Source organism: Diadema antillarum, unplaced genomic scaffold (genome assembly GCF_040938485.1).
Source record: "Diadema antillarum isolate AM-2024a unplaced genomic scaffold, OU_Dant_1.0 scf00000163, whole genome shotgun sequence".
In the NCBI taxonomy this organism is placed as follows: Eukaryota; Metazoa; Echinodermata; class Echinoidea; order Diadematoida; family Diadematidae; genus Diadema; species Diadema antillarum.
In genome coordinates this window covers 471221-496138 of record NW_027271052.1, presented here as the reverse complement: position 1 = coordinate 496138, position 24918 = coordinate 471221, and the positions used below count along the sequence as shown (strand labels likewise).

Sequence of the window (24918 nt, the reverse complement as noted above, 5' to 3'; positions counted from 1 at the left end):
CTTACGCGGAAGCGAGACATGTCCTTCTTCATAGACGAGGTGCTGAGGTCCAGTCTCCCGGGGTCTATGGCACCAAGGACCCCCAGGCACTCCCCAAACAGGTTCTGGGCTTTGTGGTCAGAATCATGGCAACCAGATAGCAGCTGGGACATGGAAGAGTCAGGCAGAATACAAATTTTATCCCATTCACACTCACAACATAAAGACTGTCCAAGGAGTCTAAATCTTTAAGCAGGCGTGATCCAACATGAGTGCACAGATATGCACATACTGTATGGCTTAGGAAAGGCATTCAAATAAGGGTTGGGCACTGGAATTTCAGAAAACACTATCCCTAAGAGGCAGCCTTGAAGCAAGGCAGTTTTGCATGCAACACCTTGCTTTTGGTGCCTGCATAAAACACATTGTTTTTGCTACTTGTGTTTACTATTCAAAATTAATTCATATGAGAGTGTCATTTCTAGAGTGTCAAGATAAACAAAACATTGCAGAATGCTGGGGCTGACTATTGGACAAGTTGCATCAACAGTGCTCTAAGCTCTGCCCACTAAATATGAATAGGTAAACAATGTTGACGAATACTTTTTCACACTATACTCCCACAAATGTTATCTATTTGTATCATATCATAAGGTTTATAACCTGATAACTCAGTTCACTTTCACTGACAAAATTGTAATAAGAAGACAAAAACACTGAGGCACACATAAATTATTAGTGCAATGAAACTCCATCAAACAGGATGAATATCATACAGAAATAATAACTCTGGCTCCAGTAGTGGTGGAGGCATGGAGACATGATATAAATGAACTCAAAAAGTTGTCCTTTGTGTATAAACCATAGCTGTAATGGCTCTCGCACAAAGTTATCCTCACCACAGAAACAAGTTCACTGATGATTGGTGCCACTGTCTCGTTCCCCATAACATACTCATGAAGGCTTGCCTGAAATGTCACAAAGACAAAAAAGAGGTTATCAAGTACACATTTTACAGGGAATATACATACATCTATGCCCAGCAATAAGATTCTCAAGAGGATGACATATTTGGAAAATGCACTGAATGCCAGTGGCAATTTGTGAAAGGTTCATGCTGCAAAAAAAAAAAAAAAAAAAAAGGCTGTCTGTTCCAATTAGCGAAAGTTTCATGCTGCAAACGTTTCTGGTTTTTCAGTACTTGCATAACTACAAATAATAACAAATAGTTAAAGTATGGACATTAGAAAAGAGTATTACTGGATTGTAAGCTACCTGAATGAATATGCAACTGTGAATATGCAACTGTTAATATTTCATTCTTAGATGAATAAGCAGTGAAATGTAATCAATATGACAATGAAACTTCCAAATTTCCCTGTTTTTTTTTTTACATACAGTGCCAACAACCACAAATGATACATATATAGACTGTAAAACAACATATTGACTATAGTTTACTGAAAAACAAGTGATTAATACAAAGAATCAAATAACTGACCAGCTAAAATTAAATACTCATCCTACAAGTGTATATGTATGTAACACATCACTAGTACATAGGTCACCTGCCACACTTGTTAATGAGTATAAATTACAACTGAACAAGAAAACATTGAAAATACGATTCTCCACTCATCCAGTGCTTTGTATCTTCAGGCTGTGGTTTAAAGGCATGATTTACCATTTGCAGATGAAACAAAAACCCAGTATTAGTGCTTTAAAATAGTTCTGAAATGTGAGTCAGGGATAGAAACAATCACTGCGAAAAATTGAATCAGTAACATCAATGTTTAGTATTGTTAATATACTAAATGTGAACAATATTTATATTAAAAACTTTTCCAGACTAAACCGTCTACAGTTACGGTTTAGTGAGAAAAATACTGACGTCTCCTTATATTTTAGGCTTTATTGAAAAAAAAAATATATGGGAGGGTGTTTTGTGGTAAAACAGACCTACACATATGCATGAAAGGCGATATCTTGAACATTTTTCAAATCACTGCTCCCAAAGGTAAACTGGACCTTTAAGGAAAACATGTTTTATCGTATTGAGTTAATGTATTCATGTTAACATTTGATCAATTTGTCTTCAATGCACATGAATCTTTCTACATTATATATGCTGTCACTGAACATGTGATCAAGAGAATAGGTCACCTGATTTGCTCGGAGCAAATCTCTCAGGTTGGAGAGAGCATGAAGCCTGACGTCCACACTCTCGTGAGTGATCCCCTTCAGTGACCTTCGTAACAAGGTTCGAAGGTCAGGCTGGCTGGAAGGGTCTTCTCTGTGCTCCTTCAGGACAGAATTGACCTCATGCAGCTCAGGAATGTCTGGCAGGAAGTAGATCTCATTGAAGCGGTCACTCAGGGCATCTCTATGGGGAAAATTGGGGGAAAACTGTGTCAATATAAAACTACCAGTATGTAGAAATATCAACCACTACATTCTTGGACTAATACAAATTGAACTTCGAAAATGTGTAATGTTCTGTCATTGATAATTTTGTGTGTGTGTGTGTGGGTGTGTGTAACACCACAGGGAGCATAAAAAAAACTTCATTCTGAACAAGTTGTCTGATGGCTTAATATACCTCGTATCTCTCTGTACAAATTTAGATTTGAAATGTTTCCTGGAATTCAAACAAAATTTGCACACTTAAATTACAATACAGATTGAGTTTTGTAATATTTCCAGGTATTGGATAAAATTTTCGATGCAGTTTTGCCATTTGCATGACTATGAAATTATCCTTCTTGCTCTGGTATGGGCGAATGCTCCCTATTCTGGTGCAGACTCCACAGAAATATTGAACTGCAGCTAAAAAAAAAAGAAAAGAAATGTAAACATTGAATATTTTATATACTGAACATTTTTACAAAGTTTGTGATTTGCTAAAACAGCATGGAAATTAAAACACACAAATGATTCTTGGAAAATTTTGAAATATGTACTAAAAAGAAATTTTTCAGTAGCAATTCTATATTAAGCAAATATCCCTGAACTGGTCAGTGTCAAAATAAAATGCACAGTTTCCACTTTTAACCAAAGCACATTTGTGCACAACGAAGCAGTGATGCTAATAAGCAGGGCCCGACACTACCTTCTTTCTCTGGGGGCCTGTTCAGGCCACTCAAAATCTATAAATTTGACAATTTGGTGGCCTAAAAAAAATGTAGTGGTCTGAAATAAAAGGATAATATTATATAAACATTCATTTTGAATTCTAGCTGCCCAATCAGGCCACCAAACGGTAGCCTTTCTTTGGAAATTTTGTGGCCCAACATTAATTTCTAGCAGATCCAGGCCACAGGGTCATCACTGATGTTGAGCCCTTTAATAAGTAGGCATATCATGATAGTAGGAAATACTCAAATGATGTATTCTGACCTGTTTTCAATGATGAGGAACTGTATGATGGCACTGGTCTGTTGAGGAAGCTGGTTGAGGAGAGGTAGGAGGGTGACGATCACCTGACTCAGCATGGGACCCAGTGAAGGAACTTCCACACTATCAGCCAATCATGTAAGGTATCAAAGACAAATATCTCATTCACCACTTGATCACTTTTTACGAATGAAGGCATAATTCTTTGTACCCTTGAACATTTTTAGTGTTTTTTTCCTGATTAGTGGATGACGGAATGATTGCACTTGTACTTGTCGAACTAAAATACAGGTAAATCAAGTAAATAAGCTGTTAGCAAGATACAAAGAAAGAGAGAGGAAGTAAGAGACAAAGAAAAAACAAATAAAAAGGAACAGAGGCAAACAGAGACAGACAAACATTCATGGATGAATAGATAGATAGATAGATAGATAAATAGCTAGATGACAAGACACATAGACAAGCAGATAAAAAGATAGTAGATACATGCAGATAGATAGATAGATAGATAGATAAATAGATAGATAGATAGATAGATAGATCGACAGATACTGTAGATAGATAACAAGATAGAATATGGGTAGGTAACAAACGTATGGATAGGCAAACATATAGATTGACACATAGGCATATAAAAAGATGAATCAATCAATCGTATATACATGAATCAGAAAATAAATGACAAATTCAGTGCTTGATCGAAAAGAAAAGGATCTACCTGTATTTGTCAGATTTCACCCACCTGTGCACAAAGCAGTCCCAGGCCTTACAGGAGAGGGCAGGGAAGCCGTGCTCCTTGTACCTCAGTCCAATCTTAAGGGTGGTCATCACCTTGACCCTTAGTCCGGTGATGTGACGTGCTCCCATCAGTCTCATGATGCACACCAGACTCTCCATGGCCTGACATTAATTAACAAGGTCCAGATAAGAGTCTGAGTCTGGGTGAGTTTGAGCGCTCTAAAGTGAACCAAAGTGTACTGAACTGCACCAGATTTGGAGCCTTCTAGTGCTCCGTTGAAAAAGCGTACAATTTGTACCTCAAGAGTTTCTTTTAGAGGAGGTCACACATTTCGTAGCAAAAGGGTCATTCACCTGTCGCGCTTAAACCACTTACAGATGTCCTGAACAAAGAAAATGAACTCTTTGCAGTATTACATATGTGCATGTTACGCGCATTTTTTACATACAAACTTTTGGTATGCTTTTGGAGCACATCCGGAAGTGGTCCACTTTTGGCTCGGTACAGTATGGTACGAAACACTTTCGGTTCGAGCACTCCTCTGGCGCAGAATTTGGTACAGTACAGTTCGCTTTAGGAGAGTGCTCGAAAGCACCCTATATTGGGTCAAAATGGACACATATAAATTCACAGCTTTAATACAGGAAGAGAGATATAGATGCAGTTACATCAAAGAATATAAAATGTGCAGAAGACAGAGAGCAAGTATATATATTAGATAGGAATAGATATATACAGAGAAACTGTACCTTCTAAAAAAACTGTACCTTCTATAAGCATGGATAGAGAGAAAGAAATAGAGAGAGAAAGAAATATATAGATTCCACAATAAATGCATTCTGGCATAAAAGATGTGTAGATAAACAGATGGATAAGCACGAACAAACAACATGGAATATATCAGAGCTGTTTGCGGAAGTGAATATACAAAACATGACTATGAAATTGTGACAACAAAAATGTATTCATACTGCAACTAACATTGTGAATTTTCACAGGAAATAACTTTATATCTCTTCAAGTTGAACAAAAAAATCCACTGCTACTACACAAAAATTGAAGTATATTGTCTTACCAGTTTCTTATCTTGAATGGGTATTCTACTGTTGAGCAGCTGTGAGTCAAAGAAAGCTAGAATCCCCAGTAGTCTTGGCTGCAGGAAGTCTGCCATGTCATCAGGCTTTGTGATGGGCCTGGGTCCCTTATATGTATCGTCGCGGGAAGCCAACATGGCCAGTCCGCTGAACACCTGGAAGAATTAATTTGACAAATCTCACATCACAAGAATTAAACAAAAAAAAAGTCTAGACCCCTCTTTACTGATGTAGTGGTTTGGATTTTACATGCCCTTATTCTTAATGACAGTCAGATCTTATTAATGACTGGAAACTGGCTGGCTTCCAGTTTAGCACTAATGGTCCCTGTTAACCACCTGAACAAAAGTATTTCTAACTAGTGTAAAAATGAAAAATAAAACAAAGTACGTATGATACATGTAATCTACATACAGTTGTAGTTAGATGGCCTACTGATATGCATTTCAATTTATGTACACAGAATCATGTGATTAGAGATGTGAAAAATGTTTAGAATTCAATAATGCTGTCTTGATTTCATTTAATGCAATTTGCTAAAAATTTGTAAAAAACCGTTTGAAGGCAATAACACTCTCATCATAGCACAACAGGTCATTGCAACTTTATACCAAGGCAGAAATAAGGAAATGATCACTGAGTAGTTATCATTGCAAGGGCTAACACCCACTATTCTTTTAAAGCAAAATCAATGGGAACTGAGATACATATTCAGCCTATTTGTCTTTTATCCTAAAAGTCTCAGTACATTACAGTTTTGCTTTACAGAATTTGAGCAGTGTCTAGATGTATTTCACAGGTAGCCATACTTGAAATGCACCATTTTATGTCACTCTTTGCACACAAGCGCACAACAGAGATGAACAACATCATGCGATAGATGTGTCCGAGAAGAGGAGAGTTGGGGTGATCAGTGTTGAACATACGAGGTAAACCTACGCTTATAATGGTACAATTACTTGCAAAAAAACATGCACATTCACAATTTAGATTTTATGTGTGAATGGGGTGTAATTGTACAGTCTGTGGGCACTTGAAAGAAGTAAGGAGTGCGAGAAGGAGGTTCAGACCCCAGCATTCCTACCTGGGAGAAGTTGTGGCTGAGATGGAGCAGAAGTTCATTGTGAAGGCTCTGGTAGTCCATCCTCAGAAGACTGCCAAGCTCAATCTCCGTCTCAGTCTGGACAGGGACAGTTAACAGTATGAAGATCTTTTAAGAGAACACTTTGAGACAGCGTTAAAGTAATAATTACCCCCTCAAAAAATGAATAAACAAACAAATAAATAAACAAATAATCAATCAAACACACATACATAAAAAACAAACAAACAATCAAACAACATCGCAATTCCCATGGAGCTTTTGACATTGCTATATCTCTAGCAAAGGCAATGCTAGACAAGTGTAACTGAATAGTGAATCTTGTAACAATATACATCTTAAATGTAAAGGAAGCCCCACAACTTTTTTGTATCTATCACATCTTTTAATTAAAATAGACATAGTGCTATGAAACATACAAACATCTTTGTGATTATTGATTATTGGTTGCACTGATTCCACTTTCTGTTAACTGCTCCTACAGCACAAAGTTGGGGGGGGGGGTCTAACAGAGAGGATTCCTTCTAGATCTAGGCATTCCTTACCTGGATGTAGTGAAGAGCTTTCTCAAGCTCCGTCTTGCCCTGGGTCCTCACCAGATATGAGAAGATGAACTTGAAGTTTTCCACCAGCATCTCGCGATGACTCTGCATCACAGATCATTGCATTTTGGAAATTTTCAGTGAGAGATCAATCATCAATCAATCATTCAATCAATGAAAAATGTGTACACTGCACACTGCTACATGTATGTCTGAAGATGGAGTGGAGCAATCCAACTCACATAGTCTGCTGACCCTTTCCCATCCCATCTGGTCCCACATATTCATATCTGTGTTGCCTCTAAGAGTTCACATCAAACATGGTCTCCCACAAAATTTTGTCATTTTACCTGCTATGATTACAAATATATAGCAATTGATGCGGTAGAAAAGGCAGAACAATATCTGGCGAGTTTTTTACAAAATAACATTCGCTACCACGCACTATAGTTCTGATTTTATTGCAAGAAAGAATGCACTGTTGCACAGCAAATAGCATCACACAGAAACCATGCAATATATGAAAACAAGCATTCAGATGAATTGAGCAAGTACTCACCATTTTCAGCGTCTTTGCCATAGCTTTGAGTAGAATGCTTGCTTCTGGACTTGCCTTGCTCACAATATGGGGAAGCAGAAATTCTAGAGTGCGCTGCCGTGACGTAAACAGACAAAGAAAAAAATACAGATATATGATATTCCGCATAAGAACTGTATAGCTGAAAATGGTTTTAGCCGCAAATTTGTACAGTGAAAATGAGAAGGACATAACTGTTGTACAATGCCTTTTTGGATCATAAATGAGGAAGGATCTCCCCTGAAAGGATAGACTTTAGGCCCATTTACACCGAGCATGGTAACGGCAACGGTCCGGGTTTTTTTTTTGCTATGGTGTGCCAAAAGAAACCATGTCTGGACCTGTTAGAATATCACTTCCCCACTTATAATTTTGTAACAAAATTAATCTTAAACTGGTGATTTTGTTGCTCTTGATTTTGACATAAGAATGCCATTTTGGGTGATGTTGTACCGAATCAATGATTTTTCTTTAACAGAAACAGACATGATTACTTTTGGCGCACCATTGCAAAAACATGATCGTTGCTGCTTCCATGCTCGGTGTCAGTATAAATTTTACAAGATAAAATGCCTTCCAGTTCTAAGGAAAAGTAATGGAAGAAGTAACAAAATGGGAGAACTTCAAGGTACATGACCCCCCAATTCTCGGGAACAATGATGTAACTACTAGTAAGACCAAGATAATTATGAGAGAGCACACTTACAGTGTAGAAAGCCTCCAGGTTCTTGAACTTGAATGCATGGGCCACCTTGGTAATAGTCTCCAGGCATGGGTCCCGGTCCTGGTCCTGGGTACTCTGGGTCTCTACCTGGCTCTGGGTCTGGCTCTGGCAGGAGGACCGCACTGCTTCGTGCATAGCCTCCACCAGGAACTTGCACACCGGCTGCTTGAACTGGGACAAGATGGATCCCATGTTTTGACCTTTGGCCTCTGCTATTGCATGGAGCTAGAAGTCAGAAAGAGACACCTTCGCATCAACATATGGACAGCAAATAATTACTCTTTTTTTTTTTCTAGTTGGCATCAATACACAGCACTGCACATAATGAAAATACAAATGTTTTGCGACTCAACATCAGGTGGAAGTGCATTTGACATTGTCTGTCGTGTCTGTAAAATCAACTCATCTGCTTCCAAAGCTGATGTTATTATTTCCTCAAATTCTGTGCTGTAAAGCCAGTCACTGCATGACTTTTTCTGGGCATACAATGGTAAGGATGTCCTTTGCATCCAGACAAATTAAAAATTAAAAGCTATTGGTACATGTAAGACACGAATGAAGTCATAACGTGTAATATAATTCAATGCACAGTCATTAAATGACTAAAGGCACATTAAACTCCTTTACAAAAGACAACAAATACTGCACATTTTGAGACTGGGCAGTTCTACGATTCTTCCACCAACAGCATATTAAGAACAGTCTGTGATATGCTGAATTTTACTCAATGGTTTTTGACTATGCTAAGTTTACCTCAAGGAGATTGTTCTACTCAACATTTAAAAAATACATATCCATAGACATCCTCAGTTCATAAGGTAATGTCTGAAAAAAAAAGAAGAAGAAGAAGATGAGAAAAAAAAGATATTAATGGGGAGATGCAACACAAGCAATAAGTATAAGATGGCTTACCTGAATGTAGGCAATGGAGGTTACCATGGTAATGGGAGACAGGAGGCTCTCAAGCAGACTGATAACAACCACCATCAACAGCTCTCCCTCTGCAACTCTGGACCAATCAAATAAAAGTTGGTACTTGTCATCACGACATGATAACAGTGGTAGTTAACAGCCAAGCATTACTCTTGCATACAAGTCTGGAAACAGTTACAACTCTTTGTAACATTTTTTAATGTTCTCATACAAAGCCAATAAAGCAGTGATTTCTCCTTGTCAGTAATCTATGTGAACAAAGTGATATCTGTCTTGTATTCTGGATTTTTCACACAGAAATGGAAAAGAAAAATCTGAAACCATTGATTCTGGATGACTTAAAAACACCCCGACTACCACATCACTTCTGTTTTTAAGCTAAAACTGGCTCTTAACCCGTTGCGGACGAGTCCCGAGTATACTCGGGCAGGTGTCTATGGGAAATGCGTGTTGTAGCAAAATCAAACCATCCTCAACGGGTTAAATGGCTTGCCAACTATGAAACATTAAAGACACAAGCATGTCACATTGCAAGATAAGTTTAATCATGCCACTGCAAACCTTTACGAGAGAAGAGTTTAGTACATCAAACTCACTTTCCAAGTTCTCCCATAGTGCTGACGACAGTTTCCTGCAGCCGTCCGTTGCCCGATGACTTGCCTGTCAGAAAGGCCGACTTGAGCTGAGTGACCACTGCCTGGACATTCAAATCACTACACTGGTCACCATTTCCAACCAGGTGCTTGATGTTACGACTGCAATAAAATATAGACCACAGACTGACATTATCAACATGAAGAGATGTGCCTCAGTAGGTATGATCTCAATCTGTTTCACTACAAGGAGCCTCCTCTCCTGATATTCATTTTGAGTGTTCCTAAATTTCTTTAAATATCTTAATTATAAATAAATATAAATAATAAATCATATCTTAAACAACTATAATATCTTAAATATCTATAATGACTCGCCAAACATTTTTATCAGTATCTTTTTAGTAATCCATCCAAACTCGACCTACTTGTAAAGTTAGCAGGCTCACTCAATGTGCCTCAGTCCAACAAGAAGGCAGTCATCATGGTAGCACAAAAGGGATCAAGGGGATCAGTTAATCTCTATTCATTGACATTTCCAGACATCTAGTGTGTCAATGAGCGAAGAAAGCAATCCAGCGTGCATGCCAATCAGTGACCAAGGCACATCGCTGGTCAAGCCTATTCTCAGTGCATGTAACAGTCACTGAAAGATTGGGTGAGCCTCTCACTGAGCCAACAGACCTTTTTAGCCTAGGTTTACAGGTTTCTAGATAAATGCATTTATTTTTGTGCATATGCTACATAAATGTATAGAACTGAGCAGATCACAGGTACATTTGGCACAAACAGTTACACACTAAATGAGGTGCACATGGTTCTACAGAAAGGGTGTTGCAGAAATAATTCTACGTAGGTCGGGGATACATGTACATACCATTCACACATCAAAATCAGGAAAATTTCACAGAGCAGTCTGGAAGATACTTGAATGTAACAAGCATATCAATAGGCCAAGATAATACCAAATCGGGGGAGACTGCTATAATCTTTCGTAAGGACATGGACATATGTTCAACCTTCACGAAGCCTCCTGCAAACATGGCAAGACCAGTCAGCTCTGTGTTTACAGGTGCTCCTACCTGAAGACTTGTCGGACAAGAGGATTGTCGTCGACGACCAGGGTCAAGTACGCATTCAGGATGCTTGTCACGGCTGAGTTTGTGTGCTTCAGGTCCAGATGACTCAACACCTGCCTCAAGCTGTGTAGCATCCCTTTCATTAGCGGCAGAGAACAGAAAAGTAGATCATCATTCGTATGTTCACATACATGTATACATAATGTAAACTATTTGAGGGATCTAAACAGTAAAACAAAAATCACAGCTTTGCTTGCTTTATTTTTTAGAAAAGTATGATTGAGACAAATTTGTGCAGATATGCATGCAAGAAAGATCACTTTCAAGCAAATTTCCAAGCTATTGTTCATCATAACAAGCACTTGGAAGAAAAAAAAAATGAAATCATTTAAGTAGAAGACAGTGTATCTAACATTTAGAATTGATAATTTCAGATTTGGATGATTTGTCATTTGCTTCCTTTTGCCAAATGTAGGGCAGAGCTGCCACTATCAATTCACCTGCTACTTCCATCACACCTACCATCCTAATTGTCAGGATGAAACATGTATTTCCTTAGGTTTCCAAGCATGTATTGATAGATCACGATAGTTGTTGTTTTTTTTATTACAGAGAACAGTGTAAGCTTAGATCAATGGAAGTATAATAGCCAAGATATGGTGGGTTTGAAAATTTGCGTAGTTGTTTGTTTATCGTATGCAAATCAGTAGACCATAGGTAAACAGCTGACACGCGACCACATTCCGTGCGCCGCGGTCTGTATAGGACGTATTGTAGTGTCGTACATTCGGTATGGGAGGTTATGCATTTTTATAGTCGAGAGATTCCGATTGGTAAGGTAGACGTGCGGGTGTTTAGATACAGCTGAGGGGAGAGAATAAGCAGGAAGCATGGACGACCACGATAGGCAAGTCAGCTCTCATCATGGACAATGACCGTGACGCTCGTTGTGCTAACGGTTTACCAGTGGAGGTCGGTGAGCTCTCATCGAAGACAATGATCGTGACTCTCGTCGTGCTGTGCTGAGGGTTTAGCAGTGGAGGTCGACGATCTGGATCCGGCTTGGGAAGGACGGACGATGTCGAGACGTTTTGTGGGGACATCTTGCGAACACAGACAGTGGCAGTGCTGTATTGGACGTGTGGTGTATTAGAGGCTGCGTGTATTGCTATTGGTATAGCCAATGCAGACGTCGACTACAGTATCCAAGTTGAGTGCTCACACTAATGATAATTTTTATGTGATTGCATAGACTTAATGCCAAGCTCCTTCACAAGGCATCATTAACCTGTTGTAGAATTTACACATGAGTAAATAAACAAAGTTGTGTCAAACGGTCAGTCAAACATTGATTTGTGTGCACGTGAATTCAATCGTGTTTACATCATGGGCCTATTAAAGTTTTAGTGTGGCTGTGTAGCGATAACGGTAGTTATTATTGCTATTAGTAGATGAACTAGCAGGTCTAAAAAAAAAATAAAACCACAGAGTGACCAGGTGCTAGGTCACTATGTGACAATTTTGGAGGTCCCACCGAGACCTGCTAACGCTAGATCTATGTTAGGTGGTGTAAGACACAGCCATAGGCTGGTAAAGAAAATTAAAAGCTTCTTTATCATGTGGTTGATTTAAGGTGCTACGTAGTTGAGCATGGTATTGTATGCAGTGTATGCATGTATTAAGGTGTGTACTGGTTAAGAGTAGACCTGGTTGAGGTTGTGTCGAATTCGCAGTTAAAAGTCTGAGCGGAGTATTCAGTGAATTGTTGTGAATTGGGAGTGGATTTTTCTCCTGGTTGATGTTCTTTTGGTTGGCTGTTGTTGGATGATACGATGGCAACTCCAGAACAAATTAGAGACTTTGCCACCCTTGGTAGGGAACTTGGTTACTCCGGTGGAGAGTTGAATAGTTTCGTGAATGCTCGTTGTGATGAGGCTGCAGAGAAAATGCGGGCTGAGGAAAGAGCCAAGGTCCGGGAACATGAAATGAAAATGGCTGAAATGAGATCGACAAATTCCAGTACGCATGTGGATTTGAGTGGTTTGCACTTGAAAATAGGCAAGTTTGACGAGGATCGGGATAGGTTCGATGCCTATATCAACAAGTTTGAGTTGTTTGCTGACATTCAGAAGATCCCTACTGAATTCAAGGCCTTATATCTGATTTCAAATCTGAGTGGCAAAGCCCTTGAAGTGGTGAACAGAATGGAGCCTGCTGATAGAGATGATTATGCAAGAGTCAAACAGGAGTTGATGGTGCATTTTCAGTTGACTGAAGAAGGGTATCGCAGGAAGTTTAGGACTGCACGGCCAGAGAAAGGAGAAAGGCCACATCATTTTGCGACGAGGCTCAGAGGGTATCTGGTGCAGTGGATTGAGTTGTCAGGGATCGATGAAGAGTATGATAAGTTGTTTGATCTAGTCCTACGGGAACAATTTTTGAATAATTGTTCGAAGGAAGTGGTGGCATTTTTGAAAGAAAGGGATTGTGATTCAATGGAGGCGGTCAGTAAGAATGCTGATGTGTATGTAAATGCACATGGTGTGCACACATTTGGACAGCAATCAAAGACATCTGATCAGAATCAGAAATGGGGAGGTTCAAAGCCCTCACAAGGTGGTGCGAAAAACACACCAGGTAGTCCGAAACCCCCACAGCGCCCATTTGAAGTGAGGGGAAGGAATCAGCCATCACAGGGTAAGAAGACCCAGTATGGGGCTGGGCGCGGAGATGGCCCGAGGGGTTGTTATCAGTGTGGGAGTCCTACACATTTGAAGAGGGATTGTCCCATGGTGCGTGTGAAATCAGCTCAAGCAATGGTTGGTACAGAGGTGCTAACTGAAGGATCAGAAATGACACGGTCAAACATGGATGCTAGCACGCCGTCAGCTGGCAGTCCAGGAAACTCAATAGGTAGTTTGAGGTCAAATGTCGGGGGTGGCAAACAGCCACAGGCAACAGGGCAATCAGCTGCGTGCATGCCTGTTGGAAATCATGTGCCCTTGGACGGGTATCAGAAAGTTGAAAAGCTGGGAATGGCTTACGGACAAGTAAGTGCGATGATGAATCGTATGCCAGTTGTTTCAGGCAGGTTATATCCTGGTGAAGTTCCAATTTCAGTACTCCGTGACACAGGATGCAGTACATGTGTTGTTAAGTCCAGACTGGTTGAGAGACATCAGCTGACTGGGAAGTGTCAAACAGTGAGGTTGATTGATGGAACAGTCAAGCAATTTCCAGTCGCCAAGGTAGAGTTAGACTCCCCATATTTTTCAGGTGAGATTGAAGCATTGTGTATGCCGGATTGCTTGTGTGAAGTGATTGTTGGGAATGTCACTGGTGCACGTGAGCCCAATGATCCAGATTTGAAGTGGGTGCCCAGAGGGGGCAAAGCATTGAGTGACGATGCTGATCAGGAGGATGATGGTGGTAGATACGTCATTGGAGATGGTGAGCAAACTGTAGATACCAAGGTTGATGGCGTTGATAAGGAAGAGGTTGACAATCTTTCTGAGGTGAAAGAAGATGATCCACAGGTGATGGCAGTCGGAACCCGATCTCAGAAGGAAGACCAGGTGTTGGGCGAGATAGAGTGTTCAGTCAGGAATGATGACAGTGGAGTGCCAACTGTCATGGCTGTGGAGACACGGGCCCAAAAAGCACGCAGTGCAAAACCCAAGAAGGGGTTAGTTGTGGTCGATTCGGTCAAAGTCGCAGATCCGCCAGAGTTTCGTCAGAAACAGAAAGATGACCCCACTCTTCGAGCATCGTGGAATAAGGTTGGTGTGACTGATAATTCCAGGTATCTGTTCCGGGTAGATCAGGGGTGCCTATTGAGGCAGGAAAGAGATCCGAAAACCCGACAGAGGGGATTGGCCCAAAACTTGTTGTGGTGCCAAAGGCATATCGTGCTGATATCATGCATTTGGCACATGAGTCATTGTTTGGCGGTCACTTAGGGATCAACAACACATTGTCAAAGGTAAAGACACAGTTCTTTTGGCCGGGCATGTATGAAGACATTGCCAATTTCTGCCGATCATGTGATGTATGTCAGAAGACCATCAGCAAAGGCAAAGTGCCAAAGGTGGAGTTAGGTAGACTACCAACAATCGAGGTACCATTTCAGCGTATCGCCATCGATTTGATGGGGCCGTTCACTCCCTCTGAACGTGGTCACACCTACATATTGACAATTGTAGATTATGCCACGAGGTATACGGAAGCGATTCCGTTGAAGTCAATAACGACAGTCGATGTCGCAGAAGCACTGGTGACAGTGTACAGTCGAGTGGGTATACCGCAAGAGGTTATGTCTGACCTAGGACCCCAATTTGTCTCTGACTTGATGAAAGAAGTCTGCCGGTTATTGTCAATCAAGCAGTTGACGAGTTCCCGATACCATCCCATGTGCAACGGGCTAGTGGAACGGTATAATGCTGTGGTGAAATCGTCTTTGAAGCGGTTGTGCACAGAGGAGCCACGCCAATGGGATAGGTATCTTCCTGCCCTTTTGTTTGCTTTGCGAGAGGCACCAAGCTCAAGCCTGGGTTTTTCTCCATTTGAATTACTATACGGTCGGCATGTGAGAGGACCCATGGAGGTTTTGAGAGAGCTGTTGACAAACGATGCTGTCGAGCCAGAAAGAAAGAGTGAGTATGAGTATGTCATCGAGTTGAGAAAGAGACTTGTTGAGTCATGGCAGATGGCACAGGAAAATTTGAAGCAGTCAGCAAAGCGGTACAAGACCTACTATGATCAAGGTGCGAAGAAACGGAAGTTGAAGATCGGAGACAAAGTCTTGGTGTTACTGCCGACGGAGCAAAACAAGCTCTTGGTCAAATGGAAAGGGCCATATGAGGTGGTCGGTGCCAAGTATGACTATGACTACGTAGTGGATGTAGATGGCATGAAAAAGACATTCCACATAAACATGCTCAAGCGATACTTCAGCAGGGTAACAGAGGAAGAAACTGCTGGAAGTTGTTTCGAGGTGTGCCATGATGGTGGTGTAGATGAGTTGTGGAGTGACGAAGGCATGGAAAACAACGATGATGTGGTCACTGAGATACCAGAAATGCCTTGTCCGATTCAGAGAGAGTTCGTTGAGGATGTACAGCTGGATGTTTCCCTAGACGAGGTGAAACAAGAGCAGATCAGACGATTATTGTGTGAGTATCAGGATGTGTTCACAGATGTACCAAAGAAGTCAAGTATTGCAGAGTGCAAGATACACTTGACCACAGACGAACCGGTGCGGTCACCACCATACCGCGTACCCCAAGCGTTGCAAGGTGAAATCCAGAAGGAGGTTGAGATGATGATGAAATTGGGTGTTATTGAACCATCTGACTCTCCCTATGGTCATCCGATTGTGATGGTAAAGAAACCGGATGGAACCAACCGTTTCTGTATCGATTTTCGGCGCCTTAATAAGGTTACGGTTTTCGATCCTGAGCCGATGCCGATGCAGCAAGACTTGTTTGCGTCACTTGCAAAAAGCAAGTATTTCAGTAAATTGGACTTATCAAAGGGATACTGGCAGCTCCCTTTGAGAGACTCAGACAAGGCCAAGACAGCGTTTCTGACACCGATAGGACAATTCCAATTCAGATACATGCCATTTGGACTTGTCACAGCAGGGGCCCAATTCACGAAGATGATGAGAAAGCTGCTATTGGGTGTTCCCAATGTGGTGACCTATATTGACGATGTGTTGGTGCACACAAACTCGTGGGAGGAACATGTGACCACACTCTCAGCCGTGTTGAGTAGACTGCGGGAGGCCAACTTGGCAGCTCGACCAACCAAGTGTGCGCTGGGATTTCAGTCCATAGAGTTCCTTGGCCATGAGGTGAGTGAGGGGATCCTACAGACGAGCGAACGTCTCACAAAGAAGATTGCCGAGGCCCCAAGACCGGTGACCAAGAAGCAGGTCAGATCCTTCCTAGGCCTTACCGGCTATTACCGGGATTTTATACCCAACTATGCCGATGTGGCATTGCCCCTCACAAATCTCACGAAGAAGGGAAGCCCCGAGAAGGTGAAGTGGGGAGAAGGCGAAGAACAAGCATTCCTCGGATTGAAGAAGAGCTTGATCAAGCCACCCATTCTGCACCTACCCGATGAGACCAAGGTATTAAAGCTGAAGGTCGATGCCTCAGACACTGGCCTAGGTGCTGTTCTAATGCAAGAACGGGATGGCGAAGACTTCCCAGTGGCTTACGCAAGTCGGAAACTCCTTCCGAGGGAATGTCGTTATGCCACTATCGAGAAGGAGTGTCTTGCGATTGTTTGGGCCATTCGCAAGTTCGAGTTCTATCTGTGTGGCCGGTCTTTCGAAGTACACACAGATCACAAGCCGTTAACGTACATACAGGCGAAGAAAATGCACAACAAAAGAATCATGCGATGGTGCATGAGCCTACAAGAGCACAGGTTCAGGCTCGTCTCTGTAAAGGGCAAAGACAATGTGGCTGCAGATGCCATGAGCCGCCTAGTGTGAACCTACAACACAGAGTAGACGGTCAAATTCAAATGGAACATAGTAAAGCCAAAATAACAAATTCTGACAAACCATTTTTTTTTTAATACAGTGTTTATTGCCTATATTTGACGTCAGTACAGTATTATAAGATTTTTCTTCATGTTACAAAGATGCATTATTATGGAAGTCTACTTTAAATGTACAGGCAACATGGTTGGCTGTAGACAGGTGTTAATATGGACATATACATGCAGAAAATTCAATAAGTTCAGTAACTCCTTTGTACATGTTTTGTTTGCTAAGAACAAAATGCGCGAAGCAAAGAATATGATGCTTGTTTTTATTTCTGTTATTTCTTTCAGCGTTGCGACAAGACTACATCCGCACTACATCAACGTCGCTATTGATTAGGTGTAGGGCAATCGCGTTGTAGTGTGTAATTATGTACATGTACAGATTGTAGTTTGAGTTGTTATCGCATATGTAATGTTTAATTACATAGCTTGAGTTATTATCCAACTATTACTGGATACTACTATACAGGATCATATAGGTGATAATTCAGAGTTGAGGAGTGAGATAGGTTTAATGTCTCTCCTTAGACACCAGATCTTCAGACAGTCGAGAGGTTGCAAGGTTAGCATTGATACTCTGTAATTCTATGGGGCATCATTGACACACATACATGTATTATCCAAATCTCAAACTTATGTATGCATAGTCACGCAAAGCATGATGTGCAGTGTGAAAAAAAAAAAAAAAATCATGCTGTTCGTAGAATTGTTTTATGATTATTATGTAAGTTTAATAAGTCTGTTTGAACTTGGAATATGTCACTCTTATTACAAAAAAAAAAAAGGGAAATTGGTTTTGTTTGTTTTGGAAAGTTTTATTGTAGTTTTAATAATTTTGGCATTAATTAAAGAGAAGTTGTGATATTTGAGAGTTTCTGGTGGTTTATTAAACATCTACACAAGTGTATATAATGTGACTGATTCGAAACGATAGGCACAGTGGTGATCAGTGTATGTTGCAAGTGTTTATCAATTACATCAGTTTTAGGTGAAACCGATTAGAATTATGTGCTACACATGTGAAGTACATAGAGAGCACACTTTTTGCAAGCTTATTGTTTGCTTAGTCAGTAGTAGTGAAATCATTGTTTGTCATTAGGTAATGTTTCAGAAAGGAATTAGAACTGGTATGTACAAGGTGTAATTGCTTGATGCACAGGGTTGTATATAATTGTAGGGTATATGGTTGGTTTTTGTTATAGTTTAATAAAAGTGATTTTTAGTTGCTAGGTTTTTCTTTGTGTAGAACATAACTGTTATACTGTATATGCCAGTGTTTTACAAGGAAAATACATTTTTGTTGTTGTTGATATAATTAAGATTTCCCCTTGAATTATATCTTAAGGTGGGGGATATTGTCAGGATGAAACATGTATTTCCTTAGGTTTCCAAGCATGTATTGATAGATCACGATAGTTGTTGTTTTTTTTATTACAGAGAACAGTGTAAGCTTAGATCAATGGAAGTATAATAGCCAAGATATGGTGGGTTTGAAAATTTGCGTAGTTGTTTGTTTATCGTATGCAAATCAGTAGACCATAGGTAAACAGCTGACACGCGACCACATTCCGTGCGCCGCGGTCTGTATAGGACGTATTGTAGTGTCGTACATTCGGTATGGGAGGTTATGCATTTTTATAGTCGAGAGATTCCGATTGGTAAGGTAGACGTGCGGGTGTTTAGATACAGCTGAGGGGAGAGAATAAGCAGGAAGCATGGACGACCACGATAGGCAAGTCAGCTCTCATCATGGACAATGACCGTGACGCTCGTTGTGCTAACGGTTTACCAGTGGAGGTCGGTGAGCTCTCATCGAAGACAATGATCGTGACTCTCGTCGTGCTGTGCTGAGGGTTTAGCAGTGGAGGTCGACGATCTGGATCCGGCTTGGGAAGGACGGACGATGTCGAGACGTTTTGTGGGGACATCTTGCGAACACAGACAGTGGCAGTGCTGTATTGGACGTGTGGTGTATTAGAGGCTGCGTGTATTGCTATTGGTATAGCCAATGCAGACGTCGACTACAGTATCCAAGTTGAGTGCTCACACTAATGATAATTTTTATGTGATTGCATAGACTTAATGCCAAGCTCCTTCACAAGGCATCATTAACCTGTTGTAGAATTTACACATGAGTAAATAAACAAAGTTGTGTCAAACGGTCAGTCAAACATTGATTTGTGTGCACGTGAATTCAATCGTGTTTACATCATGGGCCTATTAAAGTTTTAGTGTGGCTGTGTAGCGATAACGGTAGTTATTATTGCTATTAGTAGATGAACTAGCAGGTCTAAAAAAAAAATAAAACCACAGAGTGACCAGGTGCTAGGTCACTATGTGACACTAATCAAAATCATCATCATCATCATCATCACCATCACCATCATCATCGCCGTCCTCATCATCATCGCCGTCATCACCATCAACCAATCGCTGTCCTCATCATCATCATCATCATTATTATCATCAATGTCAGCCCTGTGACATACCTAGTCTTGTCTGGACATCTTTTTGCAGCAAGATCATGAAAGGTGAGACCACAGATGGATCCACAATGCCCTGCTGCGGAGGGTGGTAGACCCCATCAGAATGAGGACCCGATTGCTTCCAGTCCAGCCTGACTGCCGTATGCAAGGGTTTGTTTCCCTCATCCAAATCTCTGCACATTGTACAACACATTATGCCATTAGCCTAGCTTTGACTCCAGTGACTTCACACTGTACTGTATGAAACAAGCATTCACCATGATTTTAGATGTTACAGGTAAAACACGCCTGCAGAAACTGGCAATATTTGCTCTAAATTGGACACATATGCATAAGAAATCTGTGAAATAATGCTGCGATAACAGGATTTTAGTTTGGTAATGATGAAAATGTAAAATATCAGCCAAGAAGGTACGCAAAAAGTGTTGCATTCTCAGAACATATCCATTCATAGTCGCTACATAATGTTTTATAATTGATTATCAATAATCGACAAATCGGGCTATAACAGTATCTATCAATCTCCTCCACATGAGTGAATCTTGTGGGGAAATTTGATTGTCAGGGAATATCAAGCAATCATCAAATACTGTTCTATTATCTACTTATTACTGAACAGGGAGGGCTCTTCAAAAATTAAAGTCTAGTATGCTATTTTTAATATTTTACACTTTGATCTCAATATACTAAAAAACAACTCATTATCCCAGCAAATTACTAACAGTCTGGTACATTTCTATGTAAACTCGTAATATATCACAAGCAAATTCCAAATGGTGGCAGATGAATTTTGAGTCGTTCTGAAAACAATATTTTAGCTTTTAATAAGACATACAAGAGATTACCAAAACAAAACAAAAAAAGAGAAAAATTACACCTTTGAGTGGATCTTACCTGGTAAGTCCACACGCTCCTGCCATAACACAACAGAGCTCCCCCAGCACTTCGGCCAGACAGCAACAGACTTCATCCGAATCAGATCTACAGAGGGGGCTATGAAATAGGATGGTACACAGTGCTTTACAAGCATACGTCCACTCACATTGAAATGATTCTGAACTACATCGAAATCAATTCTTGAGAAGCAAAATTTTTTAAGCAATTAACGTTCCTCCATCTTTATTTATTTTTTTAATAGTCACGATATGGGGTGTTCTGAGAAAGCCCTGGAAGAACCTCAGAGACATTTTTCATGACATCCTGGGCACCATTTCATGAAAGTTGTCAGCCCTGACAAGTAGTCAGTTTCTGACAATCAGCATTGTAACAGTCAGTGACCAGACCTCAGCCAATCAAAACCAAAGATTTTATTGTAAATTGTAAAAGACTGACAACTACCATCAGGGCTAGCCCAACAGGGTAACCAACTTTCAAAAACAGTGCCCAGGGGGGCATTTCATGAAGGAACTTGTCGGATAAAATGTCTGACAAGTCAATTATATCCGACAAGTTCAGAGAAATCAGCCAATCAGACTAAAGAATTTCTCAAAACTTGTCGGATATAATTGACTTGTCAGATATTTTATCCGACAAGTTCCTTCATGAAATGCCCCCCTGGATTTGATAGATGGTAATGTACGTAGAACCTACATGTTGTCGTAGGAATACAGTAAATACAAGTGAATGCTTACTGGAGATATTCCTGTGCGAAGGAGAAGTAGTTTGGTCCCAAGTTGAGGAGTAACAGGGGGAGAGCCTTAATGGCAGATGTCTGGATGCTTGCTTTGCTGCTGGTCTGTCCAGGGTCAAGTGGAAGAAATATAATATAATAGAAAATTTAAATGAGAACTTACCTGTTTGAAATTTAAATTGTATTTTATGAGGAAGGTGAAGGAAGAGACTACGATGCATAAAGAGTAATAATAGGAGAGCCCGCACGCGCGTCCAGCAATATTAGTAGCTCCGAAAAATGTGAATACCAATACCAGCAGTCATCCTACTGCTATTGAGAACTACCTGAGATTATGAAGAAGGGTGGGAGAGGAGGGACTGTAGTCTCTTCCTTCGCCTTCCTCATAAAATACAATTTAAATTTCAAACAGGTAAGTTCTCATTTAAATTTTCTATTTTATTTCGGAAGTCTCGAAAGAGACTACGATGCATAAAGAGTAATAATAGGAGACTTTGAAGCTGGTAGTCACATTTTTTGGCCACACAGAACTGTGCCAATGACCATAATTACCACAAGGGGTACAATGTATGGCTTTACCTTTTATGATAATACTGCATGGCTGAAACCCCTATTCTCATTCCTGAGGGGTTTCGCGTAATATGTTTGAAATGTCTTCTCGTTACTCCAGCCTGCCTGTGCCAAAATCTCATGTACAGGCAGATCTTTCCTCTGGGCAGCAGACGCTGAGGCTGCTCTCGTGGAGTGTGCCGAGAACAAGCTGGTGTCAATCCCAGCTTCTGTCATAACTGTCTTAATCCATCGTGACAAAGTTTGGGTAGAAACCCTGTGATACGGTTTACAAAAACTTATTAACAGATACTTTTGGTCCTTCCTAATGATCTGAGTCCTTCTCAGATACTCTCGAAGGTATCGTACAATGCAAACTCGTCTGTCTGGAGGGTACGCTCTTAGGCTAACGACTTGGCCTGTATTACCAGGTCTGTGGTGCTTTAACAAGTCATCAATGACGAAATTGACAGAGTTGTCTTTGAATGTCATCTTGTCTATTCTCAAAGCATTCAATGTCTGCACCCGCTGTGCTGAGAGAAGCGCTAATAACATTGTCACTTTCAACGTTAGCTCTTTCAAACCCAATTCGCCTGCAGGTGATTTCCTCCTCAGATAGTTGAGGACAGTTCTAACGTCCCACACCTCCGTGTAGCGTGGTCTGGGGGGTCGTAAGTGAAAGACTCCCTTCACAAATCTAGTTATTAGAGGATGAGTGCTTATGGAAAACGAACTGTCTGTGAGTGTCAGAAAAGAAGCCAGTGCACTTCTAGCAGAGTTTATAGTACCGTAGCTGGCTCCCTTATGGAACAAGTCTGAAAGAAATTCTAGTGCCCATTCCGAAGAGGTCTGGAGATAGTTAATGTTGTTGGCAGTGCAGAAAACTTTCCATTTGCTGATGAAGCTATGATATTGCTGTCGTGTAGATTTCCTCCAAGAAGCTACGATGACCTTGACGGTCCCTGCACTCAATCCCTGCGACCTGAAGGGTTGGCTGAAAGCCTGCAACAGAGCAAATCCAAATGTTTGTGTAAGGGGTGGGGCATAAAAGACACAGGTTGAACAAGAAGTTGTGCATGTCTACATAGGACAAGTGGTTTTTCAGTCAGCATGTCCTCAAGTGCTGGGAACCATGATTGTGTAGGCCAGTTTGGTACTATTAACAACCCTGTGGCTTTATCTGCCCTTATCTTTTGCAGACATTTAGGGATAAGGCAGAAGGGAGGGAAAGCATAGAACCATAATGGACCCCAATCCACTGTAAATGCATCTACATTCTCTGCCGAAGGATCAGGCTGCCAAGTGATATACCTGGGTAGCTGTGCATTAAGTCTGGAAGCGAAAAGATCGATTTCAGGGAGGCCGAAATGTTCTACCACTTCTGTAAATTGGGTTTTGTTAAGCATCCACTCTGTTCGATCATTAAACTTCCTTGACATGAAGTCTGCTGTGGTATTGAGCCGTCCTGGCAAGTAGGCGGCTGTGATCCAAATCTGTCTTTCAATACACCATTCCCAAATATCATGTGCCAAATTGTTGCATTCCTGGGATCTGAAGCCCCCCATATTGTTGATATATGAGACTGCAGTTGTATTATCCATTCTAATGAGAACATGAACATTTCTCAGGTTAGAGCAAAAGGACTTCAATGCCAATCCTGCTGCAAGGGTTTCTAGATAATTTATCTCATTGTTAACAGCCTTTTCTCTTTCCACTTCATTCCATCGTCCCCCTATGTTTGTGCACATGTCTGTTGCTCCCCAACCAGACCCACTCGCATCAGTGCGCAATTCTATTGTATGCCTGGGTCTGTCGATAGGATTAGAGGTGTACTGTATGTGATCAATCCACCACTTAAGTTCCTGTTTGGCTCTACTAGACAAGCTCATTTTCCTATCAAAATGACCTTTATTGGCCTTCAATGCCAAAATCTTCTCTTTTTCCAAGATTTTGTAGTAGAGGGGCCCATATTGGGCTGCAGGAAAGGTAGCAATCAGTTTCCCTATTACTCTAGCCACTTCTCGGATAGAGGATTCTGTGGCATGCAACAGACTTGTGCACTCAGCAGTGATATCTTCCTTCTTAGATTCAGGAAGAGTAACTGTCATGTTCACAGAGTTAAGGACAAATCCCAAAAAGGTGATTTCTTTAGTGGGTTTTAACACTGATTTAGTCTGATGGACAAGAAACCCCAAGTCTTCGAGGAGATCAGTCGTAGCATCGACTGCTCTTTGAGTGCTAGCCTCACTCTTCCCAATAATGATAGTATCATCAAGGTATCCCACTACCATGTGACCTGCTCTTCTCAGATGAGCAAAAACCGGTTTGAGAAGCTTTGTGAACAAACGCGGTGCTGTACTAAGCCCGTTTGGCAGTGCGCAATATTGCCAAAGTTTGCCCTGCCACACAAATCGCAGGTATTTCCTATCCTGCGGATCAACTGGTACTGAATAGTAAGCATCCTGAAGGTCGACTGAGGCTAGCAAGCAATCTGGTGTAATAAATTGCATTGCTGTATGGATGGAATCCATTTTGAAATGCTGATAGACTAGGCGTTTGTTCAATTCTGAGAGGTCAAGAATGACCCGAAGGCTGCCATTCTTCTTAGGGCGGGTAAAAATGTTCGAGATGAACTCCCCCACTTCATGTGAACAAGGTTCAATAACATTCTTGGCTGCCAGTGAATCAATTTCAGCTTGGATATTGGCCAAATCTTCATTCTTTACTTTGAACTGAACCAAAGGATTAACCCTTTCAGGTGGAAAACATTCAGGCTTGAATTCAAGTTTATAGCCATTCACAGCTTGTAGTACTGTGGGATCTGAAGTTAACTTCTCCCAATTACATGCATGAAGCCTCAGTCGACCTCCAACTGGATGGTCATTTACACATGAAGTGGTAGGTCTAGATTCTATAGATCTAGTAAATTGAGGAGTA

At 40.9% G+C, this 24918-nt stretch overlaps 1 protein-coding gene across 1 annotated transcript in view; it reads right to left on the bottom strand.

Annotated features, from left to right (window-relative positions):
• LOC139722290 (serine/threonine-protein kinase ATR-like) overlaps positions 1 to 24918 on the bottom strand; it is a 57251-nt gene that overhangs the window by 26543 nt on the left and 5790 nt on the right. The window contains 16 exon segments of the mRNA XM_071633599.1: positions 6 to 143; positions 879 to 947; positions 2143 to 2362; positions 3376 to 3495; positions 4115 to 4272; positions 5187 to 5360; positions 6290 to 6385; positions 6853 to 6954; positions 7409 to 7501; positions 8133 to 8375; positions 9063 to 9159; positions 9680 to 9838; positions 10759 to 10891; positions 19806 to 19975; positions 20697 to 20795; positions 21434 to 21537. Of these exon segments, the coding sequence (XP_071489700.1) occupies positions 6 to 143; positions 879 to 947; positions 2143 to 2362; positions 3376 to 3495; positions 4115 to 4272; positions 5187 to 5360; positions 6290 to 6385; positions 6853 to 6954; positions 7409 to 7501; positions 8133 to 8375; positions 9063 to 9159; positions 9680 to 9838; positions 10759 to 10891; positions 19806 to 19975; positions 20697 to 20795; positions 21434 to 21537 (2175 nt within the window).